Raw genomic sequence first — 17,499 nt, 5'->3', positions numbered from 1 at the left:
AACAGACGCCTGGATGAATGAGTGTTGCATGGGTGCACTGATGGATGAATGGATACTAAGTGGCTGGGTGACTCAGTGGGTGGGGGGATGGATTGATGAGTGAAAGGCAGCCACTTATTCTCAGAAAATATGCATTCTGAAACAGTTTATTGACATCTGAGGTCAATGTTTCAGAAAGAAATTAAAGTGTTCTTGAATATTTTCACTAAAAAATTAAATACTTCAGCAGGGTACAGTGGCTCATGCCTGTAATCCCAGCACTTTGGGAGGCTGGGGTGGGCAGATCAAGAGGTCAGGAGATTGAGAACATCCTACCAACATGGTGAAACCCCATCTCTACTAAAAATACAAAAATGAGCTGGGTGCAGTGGCGCATGCCTGTAGTCCCAGCTACTCAGGAGGCTGAGGCAGAAGAACTGCTTGAACCCAGGGGGTGGAGGTTGCAGTGAGCTGAGATCATGCCACTGCACTCCAGCCTGGGCAACAGAGCAAGACCCTGTTTCAAAAAAAAAAAAAAAAAAAAAGGCATTCAACACTTCTCCTTGGGTGGTGGCTGACTTTCTCCAGGCTCTGGGTAAGGTAAGAGTGTTTTTCAAAGACCAACAGAGCAAAGAATCATTTCACACCATCGTTGGACAAATCAAAGGCCTGGCTGGGCCCCAACACCGCTCTGCCCTGTGCTCCCACCCTTGGCTCTCAGGCAGATCCTCACCACCTCATACAGTAATAACAAAAATCCTGCTCTCCATGTCAATCCTGCCAGGAGACTTGGCCCATACAGAACCTAAGCACCGATGCAATGGTGGCGCAGGTCATTAGCTACGGCCTGCACAAGGGGAAATGCACAGAGCCCAGGGCCAGGACTCACCCTCAGCTCCATGGACTCAGGAGCTTTTCCCCAGCCACATCCCCCCAGGTTCCACCTGGGAGTCCTCGGGACTCCCCTGGCTACACATTCTCCAGGCCACCTCCTGATCACTCCTATCCCCAAGCATGGGTGGGTGGGATCCTGGGACCCCCATTCCCCTGCACAGATGTCCAGGGCCCCAGGGCCCACCTGCCTCCCAGCGCCAGCTGGCAGGGTCTTCCCCTCCCACTTCATTACCGCCCGTATCAATCACTTAATGGGAGGAGCAGTTAGGTCACCCTGAGGGAGCAGCCTGAGTGGCAGCCGGCAGAGGGCCTTGGGAGCCTGCCTAGGAGTGGCCTACGCGGCAGGGCTCTGGGGGAAGAGCAGCAGAGACTGGTCACCTGAACTTGTAAGTTTGCTTCTGGATTTTGACCAACAAAGGGGTCTCGTTGGTTATGAACCAGGGTTCTCCATCCTCAACAAACGGAGGGATGTCACTGAGGAAGATGCGGGCGTCCAGCTCTTGGCGCAAAGAGCTTGTCATGGGCAGGTGCTCACTGTCGGTGGAGTAGACGTACATCTCTGGAGGCAGTGTGAGGTCGTCGTGGAGAAGAAGCCGCTTGTACTCATAGAAAAAGGGGTCCTGTCCCTCCTGCAGTCCCTGCTCTGCCTCCTCCTCTTCTGAGAGGCTGACCCTTGCAGGGCTGTGGGTGAGGAAGCTGGAGAACTCGGGGTAGCTGAGGAGGGAGAAGCCACCGGGGCTCTGGGTGCACAGCTTGATGAGGTGCCCCCGGAACCACAGCCCCACATCCTGGCTGCCATCAGGGTAGGTCTCCACGCCTGGCCCGAACCGCTGGTCCGCTTTGTACAGCCCCTGCCAAGGAAGCACAACAGGCAAGGAGAGATGGCACAGCCCAGCGGCGTGCTGGGTCTGGTTCACACAGGCAAGAGAACGCCCGGAGCGGAAACATTTCCCAAGAAATGCGTCCATTCTCCCCACACACTTCTCTGGAGGCTTAGGCTGTGCTGCCCTGGGAGCGAGGCCGACCAGCTCTCCCGAGGAGCAGGAAGGAGGGCACTCCGCAGACAACATGGAGCGGGGCAGGGAGGTCTTGGCTGGCAGGCTGGGGCAGCAGCACGTGGGGAGGAAGTGCAGCAGCAGGTCAGGTGTGACCCAAGAAGGGGCAGGAGGAGGAGGAAGACATAGAGGAAAGGAAGAGGAGAAGGAGGAAAGAGGGAAGGGCGGGAGAGGAGGCAGAGGGGAGGAAGGAGAACGAGGGAGGGGAAGGAGAACAGGCGACAGAGGAAGAAGGGGAGCCAATCCTTGCTTCTGGCAACCCAGCCGCTCCCAGGCCCTTGCGTGTGGGCAGCAGAGGCCATGGTGGGGAGAGAAAGCAAGCACCCAGGAGGGCCTCACACACAGCTAGTGAGCTGCCACTGCCAGGTGCCCAGGGCAGGGAGCGCAGAAGGGGCGTGCTGCCCAGGGGAGGCGCATCTCCCTGAGATGGCGTTGAAGGACGCCTGGAGGGCACGGGGGGCAGAGATGGCACGGGAAAAGGCACCGAGGCCAGCCACAGTGGGCAGCAGGGACGCTTCCCTCCCAGGGCCCACAAGCTCATCCGTGAAACAGGAACACTCCCACCTTGGAGTTCTCCACCTGAGGTGTTTCAAATCTGTGTCCCCACCCACATGTCACGCTGAATTGTAATCCTCAGTGTTCCAGGTGGCGCCTGGTGGGAGGTGACCGGATCACAGGGGTGGATCCTTCATGAATGGTTTAGCCTCACCCCCTTGTGCTGCCCGCAGGGCGTTCTTGCGGCATCTGCTTGTTTAATAGTGTGCGGCACCTCCTCCCCCGCTTGCTCTGCCTGCTCCCCGTTCACCCTGTCGTGACCGGAAGCTTCCTGAGGCCATCCCAGCCATGCTTCCTGTACAGCCGCAGAACCATGAGCCAATCACACCTCTTTTCTTTATAAATTACCCAGCCTCAGGTATTTCTTGCGGCAACGTGAGAAGGCCTAATATACCACCCATGCAACACACCCACCTGAGCATCTCCGGCTACAAGCCCAGGGCTGGGTGCTGGGGATGTGCAGCTTCATGAGGCCCCTGCCCACAAGCAGCTTGCAGCCCAGAAGAGGAGGCAGAAAACGAAATGAAGTAAAGCGTGCTCGGGCTGGCTCTGTTCTGCAAGGGGGCTAGGTGCTGGGACTGTTTCCAAGGTGGCTCAGTGGGGCGGAGGTGGAGAGAAGTGACAGGTGAGGTTGGGCCGTGAGCAGGTGCCAGGCAGGTCTGCAGGGCCTGGTGGGCATAGCAAGGGGGCTGCATATTTACTCCAGGAGCTTCAGAGAGCCCCTGAGGAGGCGTAAATTACAGGATCAGATGGGCCGGGGAAAACATGGAGGCAGAGCAAGAGAAGGGGGCCATGGGCAGGGAAGCGGCAGGGAGAAAACAGCCCCCATGATTGATGCTGAGGCCAAAGGGGCCATGCCCAGCAGCCCATGTTTCTGCTTCCGGGACCCATCGGAAGGAAATCATCATAGACGCAGTCACAAACGTGTTCACTGCCGCAGTGTGTCTAAGAGTAAATAATAGTAATAGTAACGCCAAGGTTAAATAAAGGAGGGCGTGTCCACAGGACGCAACATAGCACAGGCCTTACAAAGTCTGATTTCAACATAAATTCACTTTGTGACCAGACAATCCTACTTCTAGGAAGGCTGCCCAAAGATCACCAGCAAATGGGAAGCGCCCACATCCCCTTTCCTCTGCAGCTGCATGAAGAGACCACGTCGGCCTCCAGGGGGAGAACGCGGCAGCGCGGGCACCGCAGAGGGCACCTCCCACCCACAGGAAAGGAGCGTGTGCGTGCACTGCTCCTGCTTTGCAAAGATGAGCCCCAACCCATGAAAAGGTCATGGGTGGTAAGGGGTGAACCAAGATGGAGGAGAAAGGGGTCCAAGCCGGACTCCTCTGTCTGGGCCTTGTTTTCTAGGTTTGGCTTCGGAACCATGTAATTTTTTGCATAATTAAAAACAAAATGAAAGAAAGATATTAAAAAGAGAATCCCAAGAAAGCAAAACAAAGCAAGTGGATGCAGCTGTACATCCAGGTGGCGGATTACCCAGAGAGGAATCGTTCCCTGAGCCTCCATGCGTGGGAGGAGTGCACATCACTGTGGGATGAGCCCTGGGACAGGAAGAGTAGCAGGGAAGCCTCACGCTGTTTGTCGTAGTCATACTGGTAGCAATAGCTCTGTCTGGGTTTTGTTATTGTGAAGCAACCGTACATATTTTATGAGAAAAAGCAAACAAGAATTTTAGTCAATGGTTAAAAACCAAGATGTTTATGCCTAAGAGAAAAGAATTACAATACCACAGCTGTAAGGTAAAAGCCGGTTCTCCTAAATTGGAATTGGAAATAACAGTATGAAAATATATTTTTTCATTAAAAAGAGTATTCTCTGGATTGTGCTACTGAAAATGTCTAGAAATAACTAGCCAGTGTAGTAGGAATGAGCACCCATATTATCATCTCAAAGTACCACGTCCCACTAAAAGAACCAGGCTTGATAGATTCCAGGTTCAGAGCAGAAAATGTACAGAGGAGCCTGGACACAAGAGAAAGCAAGAAAGCCATGCATATTCATGTCTAGATGCACATGCCAGGGGGGAAAAAAGAAAACCATAAACACATGAACAGCTGCTGGAGCTATGTCAGAATCTTGAAAACTGAAGAGGCCATTCCTGGCCAAGGATGAGACAATTTGGGCATCAAAAAGCAAAATCACTGCAGTTGGCTAAAACAAATCAAATATATTAAAGTCCATACATTCATAAAGAAACCAAAAAGGAAAACTAACACTCTGATCACCATTAAAGGGTGTCAGGAGACCCAATCTGCACAGAAAATTTACAAATTGTCCCGGCATGGTGATGCACCCCTGTAATCCCAGCTACTTGGGAGGCTGAGTTGAAAAGCTCACCTGAGACCAGAAGGTCAAGGCTGCAGTGAGCCGTGATCACACTGCTGCACTCCAGCCTGTGATCACACCACTGCGCTCCAGCCTGTGAGCTGTGATCACATCACTGCACTCCAGCCTGTGAGCCGTGATCACACCACTGCACTCCAGCCCGTAGGCTGTGATCACACCGCTGCACTTCAGCCTGTGATCACACCACTGCACTCCAGCCCGTGGGCTGTGATCACACCGCTGCACTCCAGCCTGTGATCACACCACTGCACTCCAGCCCGTAGGCTGTGATCACACTGCTGCACTCCAGCCTGTGATCACACCACTGCACTCCAGCCTGTAGGCTGTGATCACACCACTGCACCCCAGCCTGTGATCACACCACTGCACTCCAGCCAGTGATCACATCACTGCACTCCAGCCCGTGGGCCGTGATCACACCGCTGCACTCCAGCCCGTGGGCCGTGATCACATCGCTGCACTCCAGCCTGTGATCACACCACTGCACTCCAGCCTGTGAGCTGTGATCACACCACTGCACTCCAGCCTGTGATCACATCACTGCACTCCAGCCCGTGGGCCGTGACCACACCGCTGCACTCCAGCCCATGGGCCGTGATCACACCGCTGCACTCCAGCCTGTGATCACACCGCTGCACTCCAGCCTGTGAGCCGTGATCACACCGCTGCACTCCTGCCTGAGCTGTGATCACACCAGTGCACTCCAGCCTGTGAGCTGTGATCACACCACTGCTCTCCAGCCTGTGATCACACCACTGCACTCCAGCCTGTGAGCCGTGATCACACTGCTGCACTCCTGCCTGAGCTGTGATCACACCACTGCTCTCCAGCCTGTGATCACACCACTGCACTCCAGCCTGTGAGCCGTGATCACACTGCTGCACTCCTGCCTGAGCTGTGATCACACCATTGCACTCCAGCCTGTGATCACACCGCTGCACTCCAGCCCGTGGGCCGTGATCACACCGCTGCACTCCAGCCCGTGGGCCGTGATCACACCGCTGCACTCCAGCCCGTGGGCTGTGATCACACCGCTGCACTCCAGCCCGTGGGCTGTGATCACACCGTTGCACTCCAGCCTGTGATCACACCACTGCACTCCAGCCTGTGATCACACCGCTGCACTCCAGCCTGTGATCACACCGCTGCACTCCAGCCCGTGGGCCGTGATCACACCGCTGCACTCCAGCCCGTGGGCCGTGATCACACCGCTGCACTCCAGCCTGTGATCACACCGCTGCACTCCAGCCCGTGGGCTGTGATCACACTGCTGCACTCCAGCCTGTGATCACACCGCTGCACTCCAGCCCGTGGGCTGTGATCACACCGCTGCACTCCAGCCTGTGAGCCGTGATCACACCGCTGCACTCCATCCTGTGTGCTATGATCATACCACCGCACTCCAGCCTGGGCAACAGAGTGAGACCCTGTCTCAGTAAATAAATTAATTAAATAATGAAATAAAGTAAAAATAAAACAAAAGACATTGCTAAGAAAAATGAAAAGGCAAGCCACTACTGGGATAAAATATTTATAAATATCAATATATATAAAGAACTCTGTAAGTCCATAATAATGCAAATAACCCAATTAATAATCAGTAAAACATATAAACAAACACTTTGCCATAGAAGATATGTAGATAACAAATAAGAACATGAAAAAATGTCCAACATCGTTAGTCACTGGAGTGCTAAAAATTCAAACCATAATGACATACCACATACACCCATGAGAATGCCTAAAATAAAAAGACTGGCAATACCAAGTGTTAACAAGGATATGAATCAACTGGAACTTTCATATATTGATGCTGAAATGCAAAATGGCACAGTCACTTTGAACAAGAGTTTAGCAATTTCTTATAAAATTTCCATATACTTACTGTTTTGACAAGCAACCCCACTCTTGAGTATTTATCCAAGTGAAAATAAAGATATATGTCCATGTCTAACCAACTGTTCTGGACAGCCTTTTTCATAGAACCAAAAATGTTGAAGAAATCAAATATGCATTTAATGGTGAACCAATAAAAATTTTTGTTATATCCATGCAATGAAATACTACCCCATAATTTTTTAAATTGACTGAAATATGTAAAACATGAGTTTTAAAATAATCATGCCCTAAGCAAAAGAAATCAAACACAAAATACTACACACAGTATAATTATATTTATGTTAATTAACAGAAGCAGGAAAACTACAATGATAAAAAGCAGATTAGTAGTTGTCAGTGGCTAGAGGGTGGAGGTGGGGGTTGAATATAAAGGAGCTGGAAAAAATTCTGAGGAATGATGGAAATATTGTAAATGATGATCAAGGTGGTGGTGAAATGACTATATGCATTTGTTCAAAATTCACTTTGTCACTTAAAATCAGTAAATTATGTTGCATGCAAATTATATCTCAATAAGACTGACTATCAAATAGAAAAGAAAACTAAGAAAATCATTTTAGTGGAAGAATAGTGTGCTCAGGATATAAAATGGAAGACACAGAAATGAGACTAACAGACATAGAGGGTATTGTGAGTGGGTCTAACATACCTGCAATTGGAGTCCCAGAGAGAGAAGAGAGAGGATGAGGCACATGCAGTATTTGAATAAATAATAGTTGAGAATTTTCCAGATCCACAGCTAGAAACATCACAGTGAAACTGTAGAAAACCAGAGAAAGATAAAACTTCAAAGCAGCCAAAGAAGACACAGATTAAGTTCAAAAGAGCAATAAGCTGACAGCTGACTTCTCAACAGCAAAGATGGAAGCCAGGAAACAATGGAGTGGAATCTTCACTGTGCTCAGGAAAACAACTGTCAACCTAGAACTCTGTCCTGTGGGGATATTCTTCAAGAACTCAGTTGAAAACAACTGATTCTTAGACAAGCAAAAACTGAAAGTATGCCGTCTTCAAATACACAATCAAATTCTAAGGGTATTGTTCAGGCAGAAAGAAAGTGACCCTTTGGGAAAGGGCAACTGTACAACAAAAAATTAATTAATCAAATGCAGCGAAAGTGATCTTTGATAAAAGATCAGAAACACAGGAAGGAGTAAGAAAAAAGTCTAAAAATGCTGAGAGATTAGACAGACAGACACAGATATAAAGCCACCTTTATTGACTGACATGTAAAAAGCTGCACATATATATGTATGCACTTGATGAGTTCAGGAGTAAATTTACACCCATGAATCCACCAAGGCCACAGAAATATCTATCACCTCCCAAAGTTTCCTCCAAACCCCCTATATATGTTCTCAGATTCCTAGGCTCAAGCCTTCCTCCCACCTCAGACTCCTGAGTAGCTAGGACAATAGGTATGTGCCATCATACCCAACTAATTTTTCTTATTTTTATTTTGTAGAAACAAGGTCTCACTATTGCCCAGGCTGGTCCTGAACTCATGGCCTCAAGTCATCCTCCCACCCTTGCCTCCCAAAGTACTAGGATTACAGGCATGAGTCCCCACACCTGGGCCCCTTGTATATTTTTAATGAATCCCAATAACAGCATAGAATTCAAAAAGGGATAATTGGAGTTTAAAAATAATCTAAGTTTCACATGTTTTCCTCGAAAATGAAAGGTATAAATACTAGAATCAATACATCAAGAACATATGCTGTAATTTTTAGGGAAGTGCTAAAATAATATGTAAAAAGTGTGTAACTTTAAACTGATAATGTGAAAACAAAATTGTTTTTAAAAATACCATATCAACCCAAACGAAGATGAGAAGGAATGTAGAACAGGTGAAACAAAGAAAAAGTACATAAGAAGACAATGGATGAAAAGCAAATGAATTACTATTAGATGTCCATGGTCTACATCAGAGTTGTCCAAAAGAAAAATCATGAGCCAAATATATAATTTAAAATCTTCTAGTGGCCACATTACAAAAGTAAATGGAGGCAGGTAGAATCGTTTTCAAATAATATTCTTATTTAACTCAATCTTTCTAAAATATCATTTCAACATATATTTGATATTCAAAACTGTTGATATATCTTACATTCTTTTTTCTTAGTAACTCTTAAAGATCTGGGGCGTGGTTCACATTCACAGCACCCCTGAACCTGGACCAGCCACATTTCAAGTGTTCAGAAGATGTGCATGGCTAGCAGCCACCACGTTGGACGATGCAGGTCTTAATGATCAGTGATGATTTGACAATTATTGGACTGGATTTCACTAAGCACGCACACACACACACACACAATTTTTTTGGGTAAAGTGATGCATCATGAAAAAATAACAAAAAAAGTAAAGTGAAGAAATATCTAAAACATCATAAAACAGAAAGGCTGAAAGTAAAGTCATAGAGAAAGACACATCACAAGAAAATACAGAAGTCCCTCCTTACTGCATTTTGCTTTTCTTAATTAATGGCAATGTGTTTGTTTGCACATGTTTAATAAGAATCTGTTTTATTTTATAATGGGACACAGTTGGAGGAAATGGTTATTTTCCCAAGGCTTCAACTGAAATGGCCTTGTGAGAGGTTCCAGCGAAGCCAGTTTAGAAGAGGCTACGTGAACCATGGTTCTTGCTGCACCTGGTGTGGGTAATCAGGGCACGAATATGAAACTGAAGCTTATTTTGCAGGTAGGTTGTCCTGTTATGATTTGTCTTTGGTGCAGTGGGGAAATGGAAAGAGAAAGATCGTCTTTTAGAAGAAAACTATATTAGATTAACCTTTGATTCCTGGGTGGCCACATGGGCACCCACGGTGTGGAGCTGCCCACAGCACCCCTCCTCAGCATGGAGCAGGCAGAAATGGCCGCAACCCAATTCCCCGTGATTGAGGAACTGATAAAAGGGGACTGAGACCAGCCCAGTAATCCTACAGAGAGTTGCTTCCAGAGAAACATAAAAATTGACCCCACTGGTCTTAAAGCTTGAAACTTACATTTGTTTTATCTGAGTTCCTTCCTCAGGAAAGACCTTCAGGCCTCTCAAAATGTACTAAAGAGCTGTAACTCCTCTTGAAAAGTGTCAAAGAATGAAAACTCACCAGACCATGGCATTCAGTGAAGGACTCCAGGCCCTTCATTCATCACGATGGCTTCCTTGCCCCGCCCAGGTTGCTGTTTTCTCACACATTGCTACGTTTCTTCCTTGCTATATAAACCCCTAGTTTATTCTGTCAGGGAGACGGACTTGAGATTGAGCTCCCGTCTCTTCAGCTGCACCTCCAGCTAGCCTTCTTCCTTGGCAACACTCATTGCCTCGGTGATTGGCCCTCTGCGCAGCACGCAGCAAGACCTAGAGTGAGCCCCTGGTGTCTCAGCAACAACCACTCACGTTGGCTCAGAATATTAAATTATTTTACAGAGTTTGTTTTTTTCTGTTGACACCATTAATACAGTATTCTCACAAGGGCAAAATCCTAGGCCAAGATAGATCAGCCACAGTTTGTTGAGGGAGACATTTATTACCGAGGCCATGGCAATATTTTGGGGGTGATGGAGCTGTTTATATCCTGATTGCGGTAACATAACCCGATAATTGTCAAAAACTTTCAGAATATATACTAAAATGGGGAATTGTTATTATTATTTTTGAGACTGAGTTTGACTCCTGCTCTGCAGGTGGAAAGCGGTGGTGCAATCTCGGCTCACCACAACCTCCGCCCCCTGGGGTCAAGCAATTCTCCTGCCTCAGCCTCCCGAATAGCTGGGATGACAGGCGTGCACCACCACGCCCAGCTATTTTCTCGTATTTTTAGAAGAAACGGAGTTTCTCCATGTTGATCAGGCTGGTCTCAGACTCCATACCTCAGGTGATCCACACGCCTTGGCCTCCCAAAGTGCTGGGATTACAGGCCTGAGGCACTGTGCCCGGCCTAAAATGGGTGAATTTTACTGTGAATTATGCTGTAATAAAAGGGGGAAAGGCATCTGTATTTGAAAGCCTGGGCGTGTTCTCCATTGAAAAAGGCACATTTCAAATATTATGTGTACAGTGATCCATAGTTTAAAATAACGTAAAGGATACATAACAGTTTGCTAATTACCCTCTGGTGAATAAAACGCAAGAAGGCTTTTACCTTCTATCCATTTCTATCCATTCCCTTATCACTGGTACCATTTTAATCATCAAAAGTAAAAAAGCTACTTGTAAGTACACAAATTAACTTCCCCAGGGCTTAAATATGTTTTTGTTCAGTGACCTAGACACCACGGCCGCCCCTCCCCAGCCGAACGCAGCGGCCGCCTCACCTGGAAGAGCCGCGTCTTCGTGCGCATGGCGCCGTAGCCTTCCCGGTGGCTGAGGTAAAACGTGCCCGTGAAACTGGAGCCATCTGGCCACGTGTAGGTACCCAGGCCATGGCAGTGGTCCCGGTAAAACTGCCCGTGGTACATCTGTGAGATGGAGAAGTTGGTGAGAAATTACTGCTCTTCCAGAACCTGACGGATGCCCTCGAGGCCGAGCCACCCGCCTGGCTGGCAATGAATGGGGACCACCTGGGGCTGTGGCAGAACTCAGGGGTGCCTGGCATGCGATTATTAGAGTTGGCACCTGAAGTGCCCAGAGGGGTTGCCGGGCAGTCAGCCTGACCGCCTCTGTGTCTCCTCCTCAAGTGTGGAATGTTGGGGGGCTTCACACTGCCTAGACATCCATCAGGAGAGCACGGACCTGCCTTCTCCCTGGTGACCTTCACCTTAGGTTTTGGGGGGCCTGTCCCCACTCAGGAGCCCCCTGCTGCTGGGCTCCCTGCCTGGTTCAGAGGTGACAGGCTGGCCCTGGGAGGTGGGCTGTGAGCTCCAGTGGGCACAGGGCAGGCCTCTGGTTTATAACTCCTCAGCACTGGCCAGACGTGAGCCCCACAAACAACAGGGGTGAGTGTGTCAGAGCCTGCCCCTCTACCAAGGCGCCGGAGGGAAAACGAATGTGACGTTCACGACAAGGGCTTCCAGACAGGAGATCTTCATACTGAGTGCAAGGCACCACCTTTTCCTCCATGCAGGACGGGCCTGGAGTGCCCGCACAGCTGTCCATGCTCACAGTCCACCCAGACTTGACCCCGACGTGACAGGCATGGCAATGTTCACGGCTTAGTGGCCCTTCCATTTCTTCTGGCAACGGACACCCTCTCCCTGCAGAGAGGATTCCCCAAGGGACCCAGCCCCAGAGCCCGGGCCAGGCCTGGCCAACCAGAGGACGCCTTACTCCCACCCCAGCCTTGATGGGTGTGACCACTTCACACATCCCCAAGCCAGACCAGCATCCTGCTGGGGCCTTTCTCTCTCTCAGGGGTATTTGATGCCACCCCCAGGGGCTGTGCAGATGGAGCAAGGTCAGCCTTAGAACCCCCTTGTGGAGATGGAAAGAGAGAGGGCCTAGTTAGATCATTAGAACCCTGGATCCAGCCAAGCCTGAGGCTACCTCACCCCTGGACTTTCCCTTATAAGCGCCAACAGAGGCCTTTTCAGTTCCAGCTACTCTGAATGTGGGCTCAGGACCTAGCCTGGGGGTGCAAAACTTGTTCTCATTTTGTCTTTTAGAACATTCACTGCCTTCTGCTTAAGCCTAGACGCAGGCAATTTCACCAAGGTAAATAGATGACGTTGCTACGGTCATTTGTGATTTTTAAATGTTTGCCCAGAGCTTCCCACATCTCATCCTGTGGACCCTAGCAAACCACTGGTGTGATTTTGGAAGTTGGGAAAGACGTTTTTCTCTGGCCATTTCTCAAGGAGAAAAGACTTTAGCCTGGCATCCTGTCTGTTTATGGGCCTAAAAGTTCCTGTACCATCATGCTTAGAAGAGAGGCCAGCCACCAGAGGCCCTGGGGGAGGAGGCAGAGAAAGTGTGGCAGCAGTTACCTCACCCGTGGGCCAAGAGAATTCGCCATATCCAAGCTTCGTGTTCAGCCCAAACTGCCCCCGGTACACACAGCCGTCCGGCCACTCCTGCACACCGTGGACCAGCTGCACATGGGCCTCCTTCAGGTCCTGCACCCTCAGTGGGCCCTCAGATTCCTCCTCTTCCTTCTCAGAGGCTTCTGAGACATCCCTAAAAGGACAGGAGCAGAGGGAAGAAGAGCGGGATGGCTGCAGGGCCTTCAGTGGCTACTGAGCACAACCTGGCGTCTCATTTCACCCCTCAGCCCCAGGGCAGGTGCTGCTGCACCCCGCTCCACGGGAGGGAACACTGAGGCACAGAGGGTGCAGCGATGGCCGCGGTCACACAGGAAGTGGAATGCACAGTAAGGCTGCCAACGGACAGAGGAGACGCTGCCAGGCCCGAGAGGCAGGACCCGTCGGCCTCTCCAGCCCGGGCCTGCTGGCTGCAGCGCCTGAGATCCAGGACCTCTGGCCCACTCCAGCTGCCTGCCGGATGTGGGTGCTCACAGCCAGGTTCTCATTCAAGGGCCAGCAGTGCCAGCCTCAAGCTGGACAGAAAGCAGACCATACATGTGGGCCCATGGGAGGTCAGAGGCCAGCTGGAGAGGCAGCCAGCTCAGACTAGGATGGACAGGTGGATGGATGGACAGATGGAAGGGGCAGGGCTGGGAGTGTGCTACAATGAGGGGGCACCAACCAGGGTGCATTTGCCATAACTCGCAGGGCGTCCACAGACGGGCGGGGCGTCTCAGACCCCCACAGACGGGCTGGGCGTCTCAGACCCCCACAGGTGGATGGGGCCTCTCAGACCCCCCACAGTCGGATGGGGTGTCTTAGACCCCCACAGGTGGACCGGACGTCTCAAAGGGGCTTCCATTCTCAGCTGTGCAGGGCAGCAGTCCCTGTCTGGGGAGGGTCCTCTTCCTGGAGTGGACTTCTCACTGGGTCCCCACACGGTGGTGAGAGAGGATGGGGGAACTCTGGGCTCTTCCACTTCTCATAGGTACACACATCCCATCATGGGGTCCACCCTTGCCACCTCCCAAAGCCCATCACACTGGCCAGGGCTGGGACTGAGTTTTGGAGGCCCACAAACAGGGGCGAGCGTGATGGGGTGACCCTGGGACCTGGTGAGGCTGCAGTGAGGCCCCGGGGCAGCCCTGGCTCAAAGCAGCCCTTGCTGTGAACAGAGCTGTGAAGTCGGGGCCCACTCGGGAGCCCCGTCTCGCGAGGGAAACGCTCCCTCCTTCCACTAGGGGGCAGCGTGCAGGCGGGAAGGGGCAGGAGAAGCTCCTGTGTGTGACCATCTACCGGCGTCTTCCTCGGTGGTTGCTGACACGTGTCGGGGCTTTCGGATTTCTCGGGGAGTGACAGCCCTTTCCAGTGCTCGCCTCAGGGAGCACCCCGGCTAACCCTGGGCCCGGGTCAGGGTCGGGCCTCCCTGCCCGACGCCCCCCGCACCTTGAGGCGAAGACAGCATCGCTCCGCGGGGACCCCGGCTCCTCGGCATCGGGGGTCTCGCCGCCCGTCCCCTCCAGCGGGCGTTGGGGGCTGCCGGCCCCAGAGGCTCCGTCGTCGAAGCTGAGGGACGCGTGGCCCCCGTCCATGTCTGTGAACTTCCACCCTGGAAGCAACGCCGGGACCGCACATTTGCCCCCGGGGCTCCTGCCGGGAACTCGCACTCGGAGTGCCCCGGAGGTCCCGCCCGAAGCCCGTGGGTCTCAGAGAACCCAACCCCCGCCATGAACCGCGCGGGAGCCCGGGCCGCCGTCCCTGGGAGTCCTGAAGGAGGCCTGTCGGAACCCTCCCAGACGTCCCTGCCCCTTCCTGGGCGGGGACCATAGCAAGAGCGGTCGTGGCCATGTGGCCAGATCAGGTCCGCGCCCGCCATCGCCCAAGGGGCGCCGCTGACAGCGGGTGTCCGCCACGGGCCTCAGAAGCCAGCGCCCACCGAACCAAACACCCCCAGGCCCTGGGCCCCTCCCCAGTGGCCTCCCCCACCCGCCGCCCCACGGAGCTCGGGGATCCCCCCCAGCCCCGGCTCCCAGCGTCCCTGCCGCGCGGGCCGCACCAAGCAAAGCTCAGAGAGCTCCCACCGGACAGCGCGGAGACCAAGGGGACCGCAGCCACAGCGGACGCCCGCGCCCCCGCCCTGCCTGCGCGCCTGAGCCGCTGGGGAGCGTCGCGTCGCCCTGGAGACAGCCCCGCCCCGTACCCGCTGCCGCTCGCCGGCTCCGCCAATCCCCGCGCCAGGACGCGCTCGGCCCCGCCCCGGGGCGTGGCCGCCCTCTGGGACTTCAGGGCTCGGAGGCTGCCCGCCCGGCCTGGCGGCGTGGGTCCCAGCCTCCCTGGGTCCCTGGGCCGAGTGCCCCGGGGGGAGAAAGCGCTAAATTCTCCCAACACTCCCGCGCCGTGGGATTTCTGAGTGTTAACTTGCCCTGATCACTGATCACCTAGCACGCGTGGAGCCGCGGCTTCATCAAGCCCTGCCTGACGACCCCAGCCTTCGTCCATTCAGTGAATGTGGAAGGCGCAAGGGGAGCCCGAGGCCTGCAGAGGGAAGATGAGGGAGGCCGCAGGAGTCACCGCAGAGAAGAGGGATGGGCTGTCTTGTCTATGAGAAAGCCTGAGAGAGGATTCCTCATGGGGCCTCACAGGATGCACAGGAGCTCTCCAGGCTACAGAGCAGTTTTCAGGCAGGCACCATGGTGGGAAACAGGCCTTCCTGGAAAGAGGGGAAAGGCTCTCGGAGGTGCAGGGCTTGCGTTTCTCAATCCAGACTGCCTTTGAGAACAGGGTAAGGGTGTGTGAAGAGCTGACGCCTGGGCCCGCCCCACTGGATAGCTTTTCCAGGACTCAGGCCTAAGGCTGGGCCAGGAATCTGGGGCTCTAGGGGCACCGCCTCCACACGCCAGTGCCTGTCTCCGAGTTCACTTCTCTCTACAGTCATTTCTCATTTTATACCATGACCCAGTACAAACAACTCAGAAAAATGTCTCATTAAAAGTTCACCATACTACATGCATGCACCCTAGTATTTTCATGCACTCTATTCTATACCATTTCTCTAAAAATTAAAATGGTGATCATAACCCACAGAACTGATTTCACAGCCCACATCAGTTGTGAATTACAACTTGCTAAGGAGTCAGAATCAACATGTAGAAAAGCTCCGTCTTAGCAAGCATTCTGGTTACACCGTGGGAGGCTGGCACCGTGTCCAGGAGGCAGAGGCTGGCCCAGACTAAATGTGGCAATGAGGTACACAGACACTTAGGATGAATTGGTTCCCAATCCATTAGCTCAATGGGGTGTGAGTATGATGACTCAAGTAGACTTTTGGAGCACAAAACTCAACCAACCACCAACTATAAACGGTGATGATTAATGAAACAGTCCAGAAGGAAGGGTTTCAGGTTTTACTGGATGCATTTCAGCGCCCAACAATGGCATCAAGGACCAGGGCTCTCCCATCTCCTCTGCTTTCACCCAAGGCTGGTTCCCCTTATGGCAGTGAGAGAACAGAGGAGCTTTCCAAAGCTCTCTCCTTCATGAGTTATTAGACACCAAGCCTATTTTGCCAGAGCAGTCACGGGAGCGTGGGCTTCAGTGCTGGCCAGAGACAATTAGGGCCAACTCCTAGGAGGTGGAGAGACTGTGTCTCAACCTAGTCAATGGCTCCCATGAACTCTGGTGGGGAAAAAAGGGGAATTCCACTCCTTCATCTCAGGAAAGTTGAGAGTCCTTCCTTAGGGTAGAGGAAGTGGGAAATAAGACGTTGGTAAGACCTCCGAAGAGATGACGTCTGGAGCTGCAACCAGTGAGGACCTGGCTACAGACCTATTTCAGTCTTCAGCTCAAGAGTGAACCCCAGGCTGCAATCAAGATCTGACAGGTACCAATGTTAGGTGGCTGATGGAATGAAACAATGAAGATAATAAGCCCGAGAGAGACTGTATAAAACGGAAACTTCAATTACTAATGTCTGTAGGGCTGTGAGACAGCTGCTTTTCACTGAATCCAATCCCCAAAAATGACCAGATACCAGAAAAACTGAAGGGGTCTTAAATGGCAACTTCATGGACATTATATGATATTAAATTTTAGAAAGTTACAATGCTGACCCCAATAAATTACTAAGATAAAAACAAAAGGAATAGTGGTCTATGTAGTGATGAAAATAGAAATTACAGTTTTATTTTATGAGTCGTGTTACAATACATAGAAAAAAATGCACCAGTTACCCAGCCTGGCCAGCATGGTGAAACCCTGTCTCTACTAAAAGTACAAAGACTAGCAGGGCGTGGTGGTGCGCGCCTGTAGTCCCAGCTACTCGGGAGGCTGAGGCAGGAGAACTGCTTGACCTTGGGAGGCGGAGGTTGCAGCGAGCCGAGATGGCGCCACTGCACTCCAGCCTGGCAACAGAGCGAGACTCTGTCTCAAAACAAAAAAAAATGCACTAGTTACAAAGAGGGTCACAAAACGGAATAAACATAAAGCCAGCCACGTGGTCACATGAGAAAGGGGGAGGACACGGGAACCACGCGGCCCGCGGTCCACAGCGCGGGCCAGCAGCCACGAGGTCCACAGCGCGGGCCAGCAGCCACGAGGTCCACAGCGCGGGCCAGCAGCCACGAGGCCCTAGTGGAACCACGGGGACACGCAGTGCGCTGACCCGGCCAGGCCACGCCCCCGCGCCGGGCGCCGCAGTCCGCACAACACGCGCACTGCGTGCAGCGCCAGGGACGGCACTCGGCGCAGGCGCAGGCCCAGGCCCGCAGGGAGGGGGGCGCGGCGCCGGGGCACGG

The 17,499-nt window shown here is 52.2% G+C and overlaps 1 protein-coding gene across 7 annotated transcripts in view; it reads right to left on the bottom strand.

The window, feature by feature from the left end:
* The window catches only part of ANKMY1 (ankyrin repeat and MYND domain containing 1), an 82,543-nt gene that overhangs the window by 56,643 nt on the left and 8,401 nt on the right, over positions 1-17,499 (bottom strand). For 4 of the 7 annotated variants that reach the window (XM_032277701.1, XM_032277702.1, XM_032277705.1 and 1 more), the window contains exons 1-5: positions 14,763-14,898; positions 14,153-14,315; positions 12,671-12,860; positions 11,063-11,206; positions 1,252-1,724 (exon numbers count right to left, since the gene is read on the bottom strand). In XM_032277701.1, coding sequence (XP_032133592.1) covers positions 1,252-1,724; positions 11,063-11,206; positions 12,671-12,860; positions 14,153-14,298 — 953 coding nt within the window. In that variant the 5' untranslated portion in view covers positions 14,299-14,315; positions 14,763-14,898. Of the gene's footprint in view, positions 1-1,251; positions 1,725-6,729; positions 6,937-11,062; positions 11,207-12,670; positions 12,861-14,152; positions 14,316-14,762; positions 14,899-17,499 lie in introns of those variants that run through there. The other 3 variants (XM_032277707.1, XM_032277703.1, XM_032277708.1) reach the window with 2 other exon arrangements.

This window comes from Sapajus apella, unplaced genomic scaffold, assembly GCF_009761245.1.
Source record: "Sapajus apella isolate SASKATOON/1434 unplaced genomic scaffold, GSC_monkey_1.0 scaffold10, whole genome shotgun sequence".
Lineage (NCBI taxonomy): Eukaryota > Metazoa > Chordata > Mammalia > Primates > Cebidae > Sapajus > Sapajus apella.
This window is presented reverse-complemented; position numbering and strand designations above follow the sequence as displayed.